The following is a 17500-nucleotide window of genomic DNA, read 5'->3' as shown; positions in this document are numbered from 1 at the left end:
TATTTTCTGCAATAATCCAAAAGCAAGTGGAAAAAAACACAGCTCTAGGAAGAGACTAGGGCTTTCAATAAACATGTTTAAATTATATATATAGTGTGTTTCAACAAGCTGAACTGATGTGACCCAGAGTGTTCACTAAATGTTGAAAAGAAACTTCACGCTCATTAGCTGCCGCCTGTAGATATGCCAAGAGTGCAGTGTTGTTTACTGATGTGAGGAGTGAAAATTAGACAATGAAACGCATGTTTTTATGCTTTGCCAGCAGACAAAAAGGTCTGAACTCAGAAGACAAAAAAAGTGAAAACATTGATGCAACATAACGATTCTCATTCAAACACAAATGTGTTAAAATGTTTAAATGACGCTTATTTTTCAGCTAAATGTTTTAATTTCAAAAGAACAGTTTCACCACTTTCACACTTCTAGTCATGTTCTGCATGGAGCAGGACTGTAAGAGGAAATGTTGTAACTAAATTAAAATATTAAGTGCATATTTTCAACATGGGGTCAATTTTTTGATGTATTATTACTTAATGTTCAAATATGCTATTCCAATGTTTTTTTTTTCCCATCATTTTGTCAAATGGTGAATGTTCCCCACCACTGTCGCCACTGGCTCGCTTGGTTTAGTACTCGTGGAGCTGTGCATCGATAGATTTTCTCTTCAGTGTTTGAACTTTAAGAAGGGAAAATAAAACCACACTGAACTGAACTAAACTTCAGTTTCAATTTACTAGACATTCTATGTTGAATACTGAATTGAATATGCTGGTGTTTTTGGAGTTTGTTACGATTTTGAATGAGACACTATTGTAGTGAAGTGTTCCGCCCCATTCACACGGGGCGTCAGCGTCAACCCTTCCCATTCGCTTTAAATGGGTGACGTCAGGCATTGCGGAACTGCATTGTGGATCCGTAGGCGCTGCAGAGGCGTTGCTCTCTGCAGAAGTTGGGACTTGCTCAACTTTTCAAGCGCTGATGGAAGCATCAGCCAATCAGATGGCTGTATGCAAATACACCGGCTCAGACAGTGGCCTATTGCTGACTAATTTCATTGGCTGATGCTGCTATGACGATTGCGTCAGCCCCGACTTCAGACACGCCCTCTGTCAAGCGTTGACGCTGAAGCCCCGTGTGAATGGGGCATTAAGGATGTAAACAAGAGCTCAAACTGCTTTGATTCAAAAAAGCAATTTGAAGTGCTATAAACGCAATGAATACAATCTTTCAACTGCCAACATCTAACATAAAAGGTGTAAAGAAAAATTACATTTTGTTTGCCAGCATAACTCTAAACTATTAACATTTTATCTACTCAAAAACTTTGTAACACTTAGTAACTAAAACTAGTAACTAGGAAAACTCTACTAAAATCACCATTAGTATTACAATTAGTATAATTATAAATATCATCTGAGCTGTGTTCAAATAGCTTTGATTTAATTATGTAGAATCAGAATGATTTTCGGAAATGTGTAGAAAGATTTGATGACAGAAAACCCTCAATAGTGATTCCCAAGTTGTTTCTCTTTTTTGGACAAACAAAATAATTAATTAATGTGAGAGTAATTATGTATCCAAGTCATTTACATAAAACTCAGAGGCAGTCATGCTGATCCATGCTAAAAGACGACAGTGCAGTATAAACAACTGTTGGTAAAGAATACAATCATAATTAATATTTGTTCAAACTAATTATCAAGAATTGTGTTTTCAGCTCATTTTTAATATTTTTAGGACAACTTAATTGTTTTATGTTCAATCCTTTTATATTAGTGAAGTTAATGCTGTTGTATTAACTTAAATTAGTTTGATTTATGTTGGGTGAACAGGAATGAATTGTTAAGCCCCGCATTTTCTATAGAGTACAGTAATGCTAACTCTAGCTAATAACTATGATTACATGCTTCAACGGGGTATATGCAGGAATCCTAAACGTAATTTGAATATCTTTTTAAAGATCTTCTGAGAATATTTTAAGACTTTATCACCACTTCAAGTTCTAGTCAGAATCAAACCTTTAACTTAATTTAAATAAATCAATGGAGCACAACCATGCAACAGAACTTAGATAAGCTTGGAAGAAAAAGAATAAGCTACACGTTTGTTTTCAGCGACAGGTTACAGCCACTGTTTAAACTAGTCTTTCTCCAACCAGGAATACGCAAACTTACATTTTCTATGGTTTCGCTACATGTGGAAAGCGTCCCGCGTTTGTCGCAAATTACATGACATCAGCCAGACAGAGGAGCTTGGCCGGACGTGCCCTGGCCCGAATCAATCACGTGGATAGAGCACGTCACTTAATATTAGGGGGTAAATAATTATATTTATGCTTTTTGGGAGTCGAAAACTTTGGACAGCGTTTAAGCAAAAATTAAGACCTCATAAAAATGGCATCAAGACTTTTTAATACATTTTAAGGTCTCTTATTTTGACATTATAGATTTTACAACTTTTAATACTTATTAAGACCCCACGGACACCAGGAACTGCAATAAGATCAGATCTACAACGACACTCAAGGAGCTTTTATTAACATCACAACTGAGTTTTACAAAGCTGCGTTAAACTGACTTTCAACTTAGGATTACAAAAGACATTATATCAGAGTTAAAAAAAAGAATCTCGACTGCAACAATCATCTCAGCTTCACACATACTGTACAAACACCAATTACTCCGGGAACACCAGCATCGCTACCAATCACAAGCACTTATGTTGGGACAAAACAATCATTCACTTCAAAGAAGTAAAACGAAGCAGAAGAAAAAGCTCATTCCCAGGTTCAGAAGCTCATTAGAGACAAAAAGTGAAAATAATGGCATTTACTCCAAGCAGAGCTGACTCATCATCTGCAGCCCACAGGCTGTTAAGCTTTATGTAAGAGGTCATAAATGCCACCGCCAACTAAAACACATTAAACATGATCAATATTAAAAGTCAACTATATCTGAAAACCACTCGTGTCTAAACCACAAACAGTGGGAGAAATCTCAAACCCTCCCCGATTCTGATAATTGGAACAGTAATGCTTGCCTTAACAAACAACACTAACAGCCGCTTTCCGATCTGCCTCATTTAGGAACAGATCTAACACGGTAAGACAATTTCTAGCACATCTGGAGGACAGAATATCAAAATCCACATTACATCAGCAGAAGAAACGTTTAACCGTGTTTTAGGACAATCTGTTCCAGTAAAGCAGTAAATCAGCCGGTGGCTAAAAACTCCCTTAGACTTACTCTCATCCAAGTCGCTTTCGATAGCTGATAATTATACCTGTGGAGAGAGCTCGTTCTGAATGAAAATGCAATAGATTGGGTCCAAAATGGTTTCATTTCAAAAGGAATGTGAAGTAATTAACTAAGAGAGAAGAAAAACGATTTCAACTCCAACCAAAAGTATGATCTATGAGATGCATTGCACGGTTTACACCTGGTATTAAGATGTGTTTGTGTTCTGTAGATGCAATCAATAGTGGACAACACAAACAAAAATGTGTAAACAGGGTCTGATAAATTTAGAGCTTGTCCACTCTCGATGACCTCTGGATGAGGACAAAACACATTCAAGCTGATTATTTTTGTAGTTTAAACGCTTGTGTGTGTGGAGTGTTTATTTCGTTGATGAATAATTAGTAAATTTTTAGCAATTTATAAAATTGAATGGTTTTCAAAGACAAACACTACAACAAAAATGTATTGATGTTTTTGTCAGTAAATAATGATGAAACAAAAATGTTTAGGGATGGACAATTTGTTAAATGAATAAATCTACTGCATATTTGAGCTGTAATTTTGCCTATACTGATCTACCTGGCAGGATATACACCTATAACCCCGTGCTGCATGCCTCATTAGAATGTCCACAAATGTCAATGTGTGGGAGAAAAAAGAAGCTAAGAGCAGGTATAAATAAACCTGAAGCACACCTGAAATGCACTTCTTAGACTTGAAGACTTTTATTTGTTTTTTATCAAAGATGTTGTTCCATTAGTCATGTTTGCCAATCACAAAGTATTATCAATCTACTTTAAGATAATTTACTTTTTAGTAATATGCCAAGAGCAAAAATAAACATTTTTTAGGGGGAAGAAGCTACTCTATGTACTCAAATTACATCCCACATTGAACAACAATGCACATTTTAAAGAATGTAAACTCACCTCTCTGATTTTGTCCCTCTTCTCCTTGGTGTCAGGGTCCCCTGGGTCACCATCGTTGACCCCTACTAGTTTGGGCATGGGCACTGGAGGCAGTGGTTTGGGCCCGTCTTTCTTCTTCAGGTCCTCAGATACCTTGGCCTTCGCTGTCTGGATCTCTGCCTTCAGCTCCTCTTTGGATTTGCGGAGCTTTTCCTTGGCTTCCTGCAGCGCCCGCTCATGATCTGCTCGGATCTTGTCACGAAGGCTCTCCTCTTCCTCCCTGCAGGGAATAGCAAATTATATCAGTAAAAAGTTACTTTGTACATGTAAGTTTGGTGGTTTCCAAACTCCCAGTATATGTCCAATAAGTTTCTTGAGCACCAAATCATCAAACACGAATCATTTTTTAAGGATGGTGTGACAGATTTCATGAAAGGAGGATTTTATTTTAAAACATACATATTTCATATATATATATATATATATATATATATATATATATATATATATACATACATATACATGGCTCAAAATTGCGACCGTTTTAGTCGCATATGTGCCCGAAATTTTATCTATGCGACATCAAAATATATTTGGGAGCATTTGTGCGAGTGCATAAAATTGATGTCGTGCGACCAGTTTTCACAGCAAAATGTTCACCACATGCACAGAATTAGCATTCACGCATTAAGCATCTTTGAACCTAAAAACACCAAACGCAGTGCTCAGGAATGCTTTGAAAACAAGTTGAAAAGTTGTCATTTCAACTTGCTGCAGTAAACAAAGCCCGCAATGCTTGCCCCACCTTCAAGCTCTTCTTATTGGCTCACTGCAATAGAACAGTACGCAAATGGATTGGTTAATATCAGGTGTCAATCACTCAGTTCCGATGACAGGGAGCTTAGAGCTGCGAAAATGTAAAGGTCTGAATATGAGTGAATGACAACAACACTAACAGATTCAGCTTTAGAAATGACCTAAAATTACAAATAATGGCACATCTGTTCAGTGATTATGTAATGAATGTCAATCCAGCAATTACACTTTTCAAAGAGTGGATAAAAGACTTCCAGTGGTTAAAGTCCGCTATGAAAATGACTAAAGCACTCATCGTAAAGCTGGTGGGATGGAGTTTTCAGGTAACAGTGTTTGCCACTGAATCTACACATTAAGCATGAGACGATTTAACATTATTTAATCCTTCATTTAATCGTCACGATGCTGTAAATCGTGTGACTGACACCGCATTCACCATCGCTAAAGAGCATGCATTCACCGAGATGAAATTAATATTGCAGCTTATGAAAAGACAGTTATTGCTATTAAAGTGACGTATGCAAATAATAAGTTATATGTCGATATCATCAGTGCAATAACAAACACCCCCCGTGAGAACAGCACAGTGAAAAAGCAAAAATAGAAAAAATATTTGGTCTTGTTGGTCGCAATCATTTCATTCTGGCTGATTGGCCGCTGAACTCAGCATATACGTTGTATTTTTGTTTTGTTTTATGTAGCTTTACGCAGTCATGTTGCCTTTTGGAATTATTTCCCACAATTATCAGATTTTATAGCATGCTGATGAGTGTGGGCGGTGCTGAGAGTTGCGAGCCCAATGGAGCGAGTGTTTACAAGTGTCAAGCCCTGTGAAGGAGCTCCAGATGTTTTGCGTTTATCTTATGATTAGAGTAGTTGCACATCCGCCAGTTCCTGTCTTTGAATGAGCTAGTTTTAGCTACTTGTACAATAAGGTAGCATCAAGAAGAAACAAAACACCCGTGAAGAAACCCGATACAGAGGAACATAACATAACCTACTGCCAGCTAGCGTTTCGGAAGTGTTATTGCAGAGCAAATCAAACAACATGCAGAAGTATAAAAGCACGACTATGTGCAAGGCATGTGCCGTGGGTCACGGTGATCCCTCAATACAGAAGTATAAACCATCTTTTACAGTCACTGTACAAAAGCACTATAGATTTAACTACAAGAACAATCCTTTCTACTTTTCTTCAGACAGACTATACGCTTTTATTAAAAAGACAATCTACAAGCAGGCATTTTTCTAACAGATGGAAAACACAGAGCATCTCAACATTATCTTTCAGCAGAGCAAGCTTCAGCTGTATTATGTCTCTACAGCTTCAAAAAAAGAAGAAATCATATTCTCATGTCATAAACATGTATTTTGATGTATTGTGATACTCTTTCTATGGCATTTCATTTGCTGTAAAAAACACAAAAATATAGTACAAACGACAGCTGGTTCTCCAAAAAAAATCAGTCTGAATGCCTTAAAAATCATCAGTTTTCATTCTTATAAAACATTCCCTGAATCCAAGCAGTTTCAAAATAAACATCTAACTAAATTACAGAACTGCAAACCATTACTTTTATGTGTCCTGCTTTCAATGAACCGAGCGTTCGCCATACAGTATGTACTCAAGACTCCGAGAAATAAATTACCATAATTACTGGCTTTTCTCATAAAAGCATGTAGGTTATTTAGGGAAGGAGCATTTTGTAACAAATGAAAGGAAAATAGTATTAACAAACAATTCTGATTTGCTATTCATGTACAATAAAGACCAATTATTAGGACAGAGTGTGGGAGAATGTACAAGAGACTAATGATATAAATACAAGCCACAGTGTAACTTAAGCTGATGCCACAAAACAGACAGAGAAGATTTTTTAGGTCTTGAGTCAGTGAAGCACACTAGACTAAAGAGAGAGCAGGAGGGGTTTGTAAGGAAAAGAGGTCAGGTGGATACAGTGACACAGACAATGATATTCTGGGGCGATGCAGGTTATCTCGGACTGCTTCGCCCATTGTTATATACGGCCTGGAAACGTTCGCCAGGTGACAGCGAGACTGGGCGGGGAAGTCAGACAAAACATCTGCTAAACTACACTGGCTCAGACTTAATGGTTGTATTTTGAGACATTATTTTGCTGATGGCGCGATTCAATTTTGTTAGAGGTTGCACTTGTGCCACTAACAATTTGTCTGCCTGATAAGAGCGGCTATTTCTTTTGCTTATGATACATATTAAACATTGTAAGCTACCATTGGTATTGTTGAGTTTTTAAATTACTAAGGTGACTAACACTATTGTTGATTTACCATACTGTTGACTGACCATTTTAACAGCAGAAAAAATAACCTAAATGATGTTCTGTTATCTTTAAGTTTAAATGACTTTTTCTAAAATGAGCCCAAAATCAAAAAACATTTTCTACAACAATTACAACAATTGTCTTGGGGATTAATTTTGATTTGCCAGCAATAAAAGCATTTTTACACCACAGAATCTACAAGCACACAAATGTCTTTTAAGAATACACAGATTGTTGCATTGGTAACAGCATTGCAGATGCTTGAAGACTTAAATGGCTCCTATTTGACCCCTTTTACAAGACGTAATAAGTCTTTGGTATCTGTAAATGTTCAGCTCAAAATACCTATTAAACTATTATTATACAATGCAGAATATGCCCATTTTGGGCTCCGAGCAAAATGCAGCTGTTTTCGTAACCTGTGCCTTTAAATGCAAATGATCTGGTTCTCCCCGCCCATTGTTCCCACATGCATGATTCCAGCAGTTATGAATTACATGGTAATTTTATGGTCTTTTTTTACTGTCTTTTCTTTATTACAAGCATGCACTATTTTAAAAACGCTTTAAACTGCTGATCACAGAGAGCTGAACAGATCTTTTAATCCCATTTTCTATGCAAATCCTGTTCTGTGCACTTTTTTATATGCAGTTTTACAGAGTAGCATGGTAATACGTGCATGTCAATCAATTTGGTGGGTGGGACCCTAAACTTAACCGTCACAGTAGCATGGGTGCTACCTTAGTGGGCGATACAAGGTCCACTACGTAAATTGATGATCGCCTATGCCTATCCCTACCCTAAACCCAACAGTTACAGTAGCATGGGCGCTACGTTAGTGGGTGTACAAGGTCCGCTACGTAGTTGATGATCGCCGATGCCTACCCCTACCATAACCTCAACCGTCACATTAGCATGGGTGCTACCTTAATGGGTGGTACAAACTCCACTACGTAGTTGACAATCGCCTACACCTCCCCCTACCCTAAACCCAACAGTTACCATAGCATGGGCGCTACAAGGTCTGTTACGTAGTTGATGATCGCCTTCATCAAGTTGCAGGCTGCAGCAAAGACATCTTAAAACAGCTTCCAAAAGTTGATTTTGCATCATAGGTGCCCTTTAATAAGCAATTTATTTTCAAACATTAACATTTAGAAAATTTGGAAATGCTTCAACTAATTTATAGGCTTTCTGGTTATTATACCTGTTAAAGTCATCGTAGATCAACATTGTGAAAATACCTTCAGCAATTAAAGAGCAACAAGAAAATTTGATACCGGCTGTGATCTTTCAACTATTCGTGAGATTTAATGTCTTATGTTTGCAGAAGAAAGGTTTAATAATGCATCCATCTAGACATCTCTTCACGATTCTACCTTCAGGCAGATGCCTAAGAGCAATTAAAATGAAGTCCACACATTTTCTGAACAGCACTTATTAGACAATTGTTCATGCTTTTAATTTCTCTGCTCTCTATGCATTCTCATTTCATTCCCTGTAATTAGTAGGACATATATGCATTAATGGATTTATGTACGAGTACAGTATATTAGTTATGAATTTTAATATATGTTATAATGAGCTCACTAAGCAAAATTCTGTAAAATTATGTAGTTGTGGCAATAAATAAATGAATAAATTATCCTAAATCAAATCAAATAATGTAGTTTTAATAATGATGTAAAAATAAAAGTGTTATTGTGAGTGTACAAAAAAAATCATTTAGAATTTCAAATTCAGTTTTCGTAAAACCAATTCCAAGTGAACGCATGATGTTCGTTAACCCCACTAAGAGTGTTATCTAGCTAGCTACTTTTAATCTGGAAATGCTCAGAAATCTAGAAATCCCTTCATTTCATTTGGCTGGTTGTTAGCTACCAGCTGTATTTCATTGTTAGCCTGCAAGCTGTATTGGCTTTAACAGCCTTTATTTTTACTTAATTTTGATTCACTTTCACATCCAGATCTTTAGATGCATAATGCAGACATTTTCAACTGCTTCTGCCTGAAATCAACATGTCAGTTCTCCAGAAATTCTTCATAATTTCCCCAGGGAGTGACAAACTGACAGTGTCAGCATCATGGCTGGCAGCGCAAACTTGTCAGGCATAGCGATGGAGGGGACAGGTCTCGCAAAGGGTCAGTTGCACTCTTTTTTTGTTATTAAGCCATTTCAGTGGCTGTGCATTTGTATTTTTACATCTTTAGGCTATTATTAGAGCTGAAGAGCTTCAAAGAGACATCAGTTATTGATCTGCCAATAGGCTAACAGTTAAAAAAAACTACATCCAACTGGCTTACAGGTTATTTTGGGGTTTTATTTAAAAAGGTATGTTTGCACTTTCAGTTTTGTTCTCTTTGTTATTGGTCCCAATCAAAATTAAAAATGAAATATTTTCTGCATCACTTAGCATTCACATTAACATTTTAAGGCTGAAAAATATGTATTTTTAAATCAGTATTTATAGGTATTTTAAAAAGCTGAAAGCTTATGATGAGCTTTGAAATGTATTTAGGAGTCAAAACTCCTCGAAACGAATTCCTGTTACACACAAAAATCAGCTGCAGTGAAGTTCATTTTTGCCACCTGTACTGAATTGTAATGGGCAGCATTGTGACTAAGATAAGAAAAAAACATTTATGCTTGATCTTTTTGATCAAGCATTGCTTCTTGTGACATCAATCTTATTTGATGAATTCAGATGTCTTTGGTCCATCATACATTTTTATTTCAGTCAACCACTACAGAGTTTGTACTGTACAGGTGTGTTGAAATAAACATTCAAATTTGAAAATGCAAAAATCTAAAAAGAGATTGAGTCTTAAGTCTTTTGAGGTAGTTAAGCAGTTACAAACAGTCAAATAACACTGGGATAACAGTTTATTGTTTACATAAAACCACGGACGTTTATGGTAAAGATAAAAATTGTAATATTCCAAAAATGAAAGTTGTAGGCAGCGATTATTTAACCGAAAAGTGGTGAAAACCAGCTTTCAAAAATATGCCACAGAATAATTCTTCAAAAATGTTTAATCTAGCAATAAAACATGAAGCTTTGTGAGTGAATAACTGAACCATTTATTGAAACTGAGACAAAAAAAAAATGAATTGTACAAATTCTAATGTTAGATTTCTAAATTTAGCATTTCAGCAACAGTAGTAGTAACAGTGATTTTTTCACAGTACTAAATATAATTTTTTTTTATTCAGCTGATTATATCTTCATGTTATTTTTAATAAAATTGCAGGTACTAAATTGTCTGTTAAAGCAAAAAGTTTCTTGCAGGACTGTTTTTGTAATAACTGCAAAACATATGACATTGGTCTCCTCTCTTTTTTAGCTGATCCGAAAAAATGGTCCAATGCATAACTAAAAAACCATAATGAACCATCCCAATCATGAGATTTGTGATCCGTTACACCCCTAGTGTGCACATACCAAATCAATTTGAAACTACTGTTACCTATGCATTTCATTAACCAAAAATTTAAGAGTATTAATATTTTATGTGTGATGACACCAGATATCAAATACTAGTCTGAAGCCTCATCTGCATTCAATTAAATGCTATACTTACTGCATAGTTTAATGCTGAAAAAATAAACCCACACTTTTACATCATAGTGCTTCATTAGCTTACAAGATATATGCGATGACCACTAAAGTTGTTGTACCAGAAAATAAAAGCTGTAATTACAGTAAAGTATTACTGAGTGCTGATGTGCACATTTTTGATGCGGGGGTTAAATGGCTAGTCTGCAAACAGGGATGTGTGTGAGCTGAGAAAGTGTAGGCACTAATGGCTACTTGCGAGGGACATGAGAGCAAAGGGTCTTTCTAATGACAGTAAACACCAATAACACTCTGCATCGCATTAAGAGTCCAGAAACCTGATGTGTGTGGTAACGCTCCAGTATAATGGATTCACCTACAAATCTCAGCCTGCAAACATTGGCCCCCTCTCACATTTTCTTTCTTCCGCCTGCAGTCTGTTCTGTTAGAAAGGCTTTCTCAAAGCTGCAGTAGAGTCTAGGTGATTTCACGGAAGGCTCATAATGTCAAACATACAATTAGGAGCATGTCAACATTTGTCTGAATTCATTATCCCAACTGAGACACAGTCAGTCGAGGGTGAATCAAAGTGTGGCTGCATTAACATGTTTAGCTCAATCCACTTGTTTTCATGAGAAATTTCATTATTTCCAGATATGTGAACCCACCTACAACCTCTAGGTGGAATATTCTTTGTGATATTATGCTGTCATTATATAATCTCTGTGTAATAGAGTTAGAATCAAGTAAACCTTAAGGACATAGCAGAGCTTTTACTTTTTTCCATCACATTTAACATGTTATGGTACTTACTGTTGATGCATACAGGATGAATGAAAAATGAAACAATTTAACAGCCATAAAGTGCACAACCAAACAAAATAGTCATCAAGAACATGCACATTTTTGTGTAGAAAATAAATAAATAAATAAATAAATAAATAAATAAATAAATAAATAAATAAATAAACAAACAAACAAATCATTTAAACATTTAAACACTTAGAAATACGCTCTATCAAACTGTATTGGAAGACTCAACTAAAGATAATAATAAACATTTACATAGCGCTGTTGTAACCATTGACCAGGCAGATGGAGGAAAAGTGTCACAGAAGCTGCTAGTTAAAGTGAAGAGTGATTTGTTTTACACAAAGTGAAGAACAAAAATCCAGCAAAAAGGCGAAAGTGACAAAATAAAAATAAAGAAATATAAATTCAATTTTTAAAAAGCACTTTACAGGATTGTTTAGTTAAAACAAGACAACGATCTGAACAAAATCTGTTACTAATGCACTCTCTCACATAACACAACCTACTCTCCTACAGCAACACACACTAATTGAAGGTTTGGAAAAATCATGATACATATATATATATATCCATGCCTAATATCCGATGGCCAGAAAGTGATACATTTTTTTATTATTGGTTACAATTTTGGTATTCCAGAGACTGTTGTGTACACCATGATTTTATATAAAATACAAAAAAAAAAACAAGCAAATTTAAAAAACAAATATTATCTTAATTCAAATGAGTAGCGGCTTGGACCAGGAAACAGTATTCAATACATCACCGACACCAATATGTCACGACTTAACAAGTGGATACAGCAAAAAGAAAGAAATTTCCTTGATTTTTGCAAAGAAATGCTCTAGCATTTTCAGTGGCTTAAAGAAACTTTGGAGGACATGCACCGCAAGCATGTTCTTTTAAATGCATTCATGATACTGTTGAGACTGATACTGGCAATGAGCTCATCCAGCAAATGCCAGACAGGAATAGTTGCTTTTTTTTCTTTGAGAGTGGGAGGGGCAAAATGCAGAGAACATTATAATGAACATATTTTAGGTTTTTTATTTTTCAAATATACACTTTTAAATAATCACGTGCAAAACGTTGGTACGGAACGGTTTTATACAAATACGGGTCTCATTACCTCCCTACTTAAAATCCATGCCATGTTTGACATGAAATGCTGATATGGATGTGAATTATTTGAATGGACAATACATACTACTGACAGGAAAATATCCTAAAATATTATTCATCAAAACATTTTCAACCATGTAAAATGCAGAGAAGGACTTCCTTAAATGATGGCGGCCTACATGTAACTGCTTAATCTCATGTGCCTGGAAATGATCACTCATTTAAAATAAAAATAACTTTTGCAGCTTGTTTAAACTACTAATTTAAAGGGAGTTGAAACAACACTATCCAGGGCTTTACATTAACACCCGCCAACCCGCCAAATGCGGGTAGATTTCAGCTTTGCCGGGTTAGACAACCGCTCCAAATAGCACTTTGGCAGATTGGAAATAATTTTTACATTGTAGTTTTCTTAAAGCAGGTTCCGACAATAAGGATGGCCCAATATGCGTGCAAATTTGATCTTAGAGCCGAGAAGCAACAATGCTGAAAAAAATAACTGTGTATGCATGAGCAAAAGCAGGTGAATACCATATGAAAGGATGATTACTCGCGCGCACAGGTGATGTGATGCGCGACTTTTAAAAAGCGCGTACACGCGCTCCCGTTTACTTGCGGGAAACAGCTGTGTAGAGGAAGCTCAAATGGTGCGATCGGTTCTCTTTGAAATAGACTGGACAAAAAGCGATGCTCGTGTAAGCAGCAAACCTTTTGTAAGCAGCAGCAGCAGTCACTGCTTTCGTTTGAATTATTCTCAGGCACGTGATCATCCTTTCATTATCACTCATGGTATGTTTCACCTGCTTTCTTTTGCTTACATTTATTTTGTTAATATGGTTTTATCATCATCCTTTGCAATAACATTGCTTTAATACGAGATTAACTTCCCATTTATGTGTAGTAACCGCTGATCTGGGACCTTTAGCCAGGACAGATTACTGTGCATATTTTAGATACATGACAATAGATCTTTTTAAATGTCAATTTAAAAAAAAAAAAAAAAAAGTTTTTGTCGAATAAAAAGTGCATGTATACAGCTATATGTTTGCTTGTTTTGACACATTTAAAATGTGTGGCTTAGAATTTTTTTTTTTTTTTTTTGGTGCGGTCAGAGATAAATTGGCAAATCCTAAATTTTGAGCCCTGAAAAAAGTCATGTGAAATAAAAACCAATTGCAATGCGACACAACCTATTTGCTCATGCACAGTGAGCAAGCTCACACAAGGAGGCATGTGGAAACACAAGATCTAAATCAAGTCATTTTAGCATGTCAAAGTCACATTTATTAAAATATATTTTCCAAGCAACAAAATTGTGGCTAGTGAACATGGCAAGTGTCTAGTAATGTAGGAAATCTACTAGCCACTACTAGTGGCTGGTGATCAAAAAAGTTAATGTTAAGCCCTGACACAATCAACTCGGCGCCGTTGTCCTGTGGCTGCCGTCACATCATCCAAGTGGATGCTGCACACTGGTGGTGGTGTGGAGAGAGCCCCCTCATGATTGTAAAGCGCTTTGGATGTATACACAATAAATGCGCTATATAAATGCACATTCCATATCTTAAAGTTGTTTTTGACACAACCTAATTGGTTTATGTTCACTTAAATCCACTTAAATTTGTAAAACGGTTAATTCAACGTAATCGGTTTGTGTTGGGACAACATAAAGAAATTGTGTGGAACCCTGCATTTTTTTACAGTGCTGAATCAGTGAATGCAAACTATAAAATTTGTTTTTACAGTAAACATTAAAAATCACCTTTTATTCCAAACCTTCAGAAGTTTCTTTGCTCTGCTGACCACTACAGATGGTATGCATGTACAAAACATTCAACATCCACAGTAGGAATGGATGCAAGTTTGCAATATGTGTAGGCTGAGTAAATAATGACAGGCAAACTCTCCCTTTATAATTAATATGTAAATATATAAAGCCATCTTTCTCAAACATTTAGTCATACTGGTAGCTAGGGCTGCACGATTAATTGAGAAAAGATTGTGATCTTGATTCGACCCCTCACACAAACTTAATAAAGCATCTCTACTATTCAGCCAATTATATTTTCAAGCAGGCGGTAGGGCTGCACGATTCTGGCAAAAAATGTGAATCACAATTTTTTTGCTTAAAATCAAGATCACGATTTTCTTATGATTCTGTAGATGTAAAGTCAAGGTCAATATGATTAGCCTATTATTATTGTTAACAGTGTCAGTACAACTACTCTAACCTATATAATGTTAAATACAATGCAAGAGGGAATCCCATAATGACAAATGTCTCATTTTACCAGTAAAAAATGATCTGATAATATTGTCAATGACAATATATTGAGCAAATGTAATATTGATAATGATGATAATATTGAGCAAATGTCTCAAACATAATTATTTATTAACATAATTTTTTATTAATTCACTTCAGATTTATGAACAGTTGTATTCTGATGTAATCACTTCATTGTGCACGACCAGGACAAATTTAAACTCTATTTAAGTCCACTGTTCCATGTCTACACAAAATAGAGCACTTTAACCAACTTACACACATAGGCCTAATATCATAATAGATTTTTTTATCATATGTTTGAGAATAACAATCATAATAGCCTCTTCATGTCAACCTTTATTTTACATCTACAGCATTGTGAGAAAATTGTGATCTTTATTTTAAGCAAAAAAAAAAAAAAACTGCGATTCTCATTTAAGCCAGAATAGTGCAGCCTTATTGGTAACCTAAATGAATATGATAAATAACCGATATATTACATATCACCTGGCCATATCAGTGACATGAAGATAAATATTCAACAATACAACACAGTGAAATAACTGTGTTATAATGAATCTTAGGTAACACTACCATGCCAACAGAGCACTGGTGAATTCAGCAGAACTTTCCATTGTGAGGAGATAAGCACTGATCTTATAACACCCACCATCAGCAGGTGTTAAGATGCTCCATTTCTATCGGTTTTTAGCATCTCAATACCATCTTCCATCAAACAACCCACACACAACCACCTTCAAACCTCAGCTGAAGGCTTATCGGGAAAATGCACCAAACACAGTCTCGATCAGAACGGGTCCAGGAGCACTTTAGGAGCCGTTATCCACCGTGTGTGGCTCTCCGGGTGTAAAGCGGGTTCTCATTCTGGTACAGCAGATTAATTCTGTACGCCTCAGGAGACCCAATCTATCTTAGACAGACCCATTCCTCAGCCCCATCATTAAGCTTTGATCAGGATTCATTTTCTGCCTTGCTCTCATATCGAGACAGATAAGAGATAAAGACAGAGGGAAGTACAGAGAGAATAGAGAAACACAGACAGAAATCAGTGGCATCAAGGAGGGCTTGAAATATTCAGTGGAGTTATTAAAGAGCTATTTCCACCCCAAAAAAATGAAAAATTGTCATCATTTACTCACCCTCATGCTGTTCCAAAGACTTTTAGTCATATTAGGAACTCAAATATTTTTAAGCAAATTTTAGACAGATTTTTGGCACTTCAAAACATTTGTACAGAGTTAAAAAAAATTATGATCTTTACGAATTTAAATGTAAGCCTTCTGAAGAGATGTGACTGCTTTATGATGGACAGATTCAATTTAGGGGTTATTCACAAACATTGATGAGAATATAAACGGAAGCTTAACTATACCTGCTTGGCCTGCAACAACACCCTATCATTGGTTCTTGCAGGAGCGTACAATGTGACATGCAAGAATAAACCTGATTGGTTACCACATCACGCATGGATGAGTTTCTATTATGCAAATTTGTTTGTTGATCTATGTGTATATGCAAATAAAACCTTAATTCTCTAATAAGGCTGTGCAATATAAGCTAAAGTCTAAATTATTATTCCCGCTTTTAATTATTTATTTATATATATATATTTTTTTTTATCTTTGCCAAATGATGTTTAACAGAGCAAGGAAATTTTCACAGCAGGTCTGATAATATTTGTTTCTTCTGGAAAAAAAGTCTTATTTGTTCTATTTTGGCTAGAATAAAAGCAGTTTTAAATTTTTTTATAAATATTTTAAGGTCAAAATTATTAGCCACTTTAAGCTATGTTTTTTTTTGATAGTTTACAGAACAAACCATCGTTATACAATAACTTGTCTAATTACCCTAACCTGCCTATTTAACCTAATTAACCTAGTTAAGCCTTTAAATGTCACTTTAAGCTGTATAAAGTAACTTTAAAAAACCTAGTCAAACATTGTTTACTGTCATCATGGCAAAGATAAAATAAATCAGTTATTAGAGATGAGTTATTAAAAGCTAACAATTCAGGGGGGTTTAAAATTCGGACTTGGATAAAAAAAAATCATACAAACAAAAACAAAAGTACACATAATAATAATATTAATAAATAAATATCACAACTTTGCTCCACTGGTGTCGTTAAATCAACTTCTAAAACATCAAGAACAACATGTAAAAAAACTGAATGGAATTACAACTACCATCTTACTTCTAGAACTGTCACAATAATCATTATTTATCGACTTAATCACACAACACATGGACATGACCTCAATCATTTTTTGTAATGCAATACACAGTTGAAGTCAAAATTATTAGCCCCCCGTTTATTTTTTCCCCAATTTCTGTTTAACACAATAGTTTTAAAAACTTATTTTTAATAACTGGTTTATTTTATCTTTGCCATGATGACAGTAAATAACATTTGACTAGATATTTTTCAAGACACTTCTATACAGCTTAAAGT

The 17500-nt window shown here is 35.5% G+C and overlaps 1 protein-coding gene across 2 annotated transcripts in view; it reads right to left on the bottom strand.

Moving 5' to 3' along the window:
* Positions 1-17500, bottom strand: part of man1a2 (mannosidase, alpha, class 1A, member 2) — a 182954-nt gene that overhangs the window by 137663 nt on the left and 27791 nt on the right. For both annotated transcript variants that reach the window (NM_001256622.1, XM_087266015.1), the window contains 1 exon segment: positions 4169-4427. In NM_001256622.1, the coding sequence (NP_001243551.1) occupies positions 4169-4427 (259 nt within the window).

The sequence above is a fragment of the Danio rerio genome, chromosome 9 (genome assembly GCF_052040795.2).
Source record: "Danio rerio strain M-AB ecotype USA chromosome 9, GRCz13ab, whole genome shotgun sequence".
In the NCBI taxonomy this organism is placed as follows: Eukaryota; Metazoa; Chordata; class Actinopteri; order Cypriniformes; family Danionidae; genus Danio; species Danio rerio.
The sequence above is the reverse complement of the archived record's forward strand: the minus strand, read 5'-3'. Positions and strand labels throughout refer to the sequence as shown.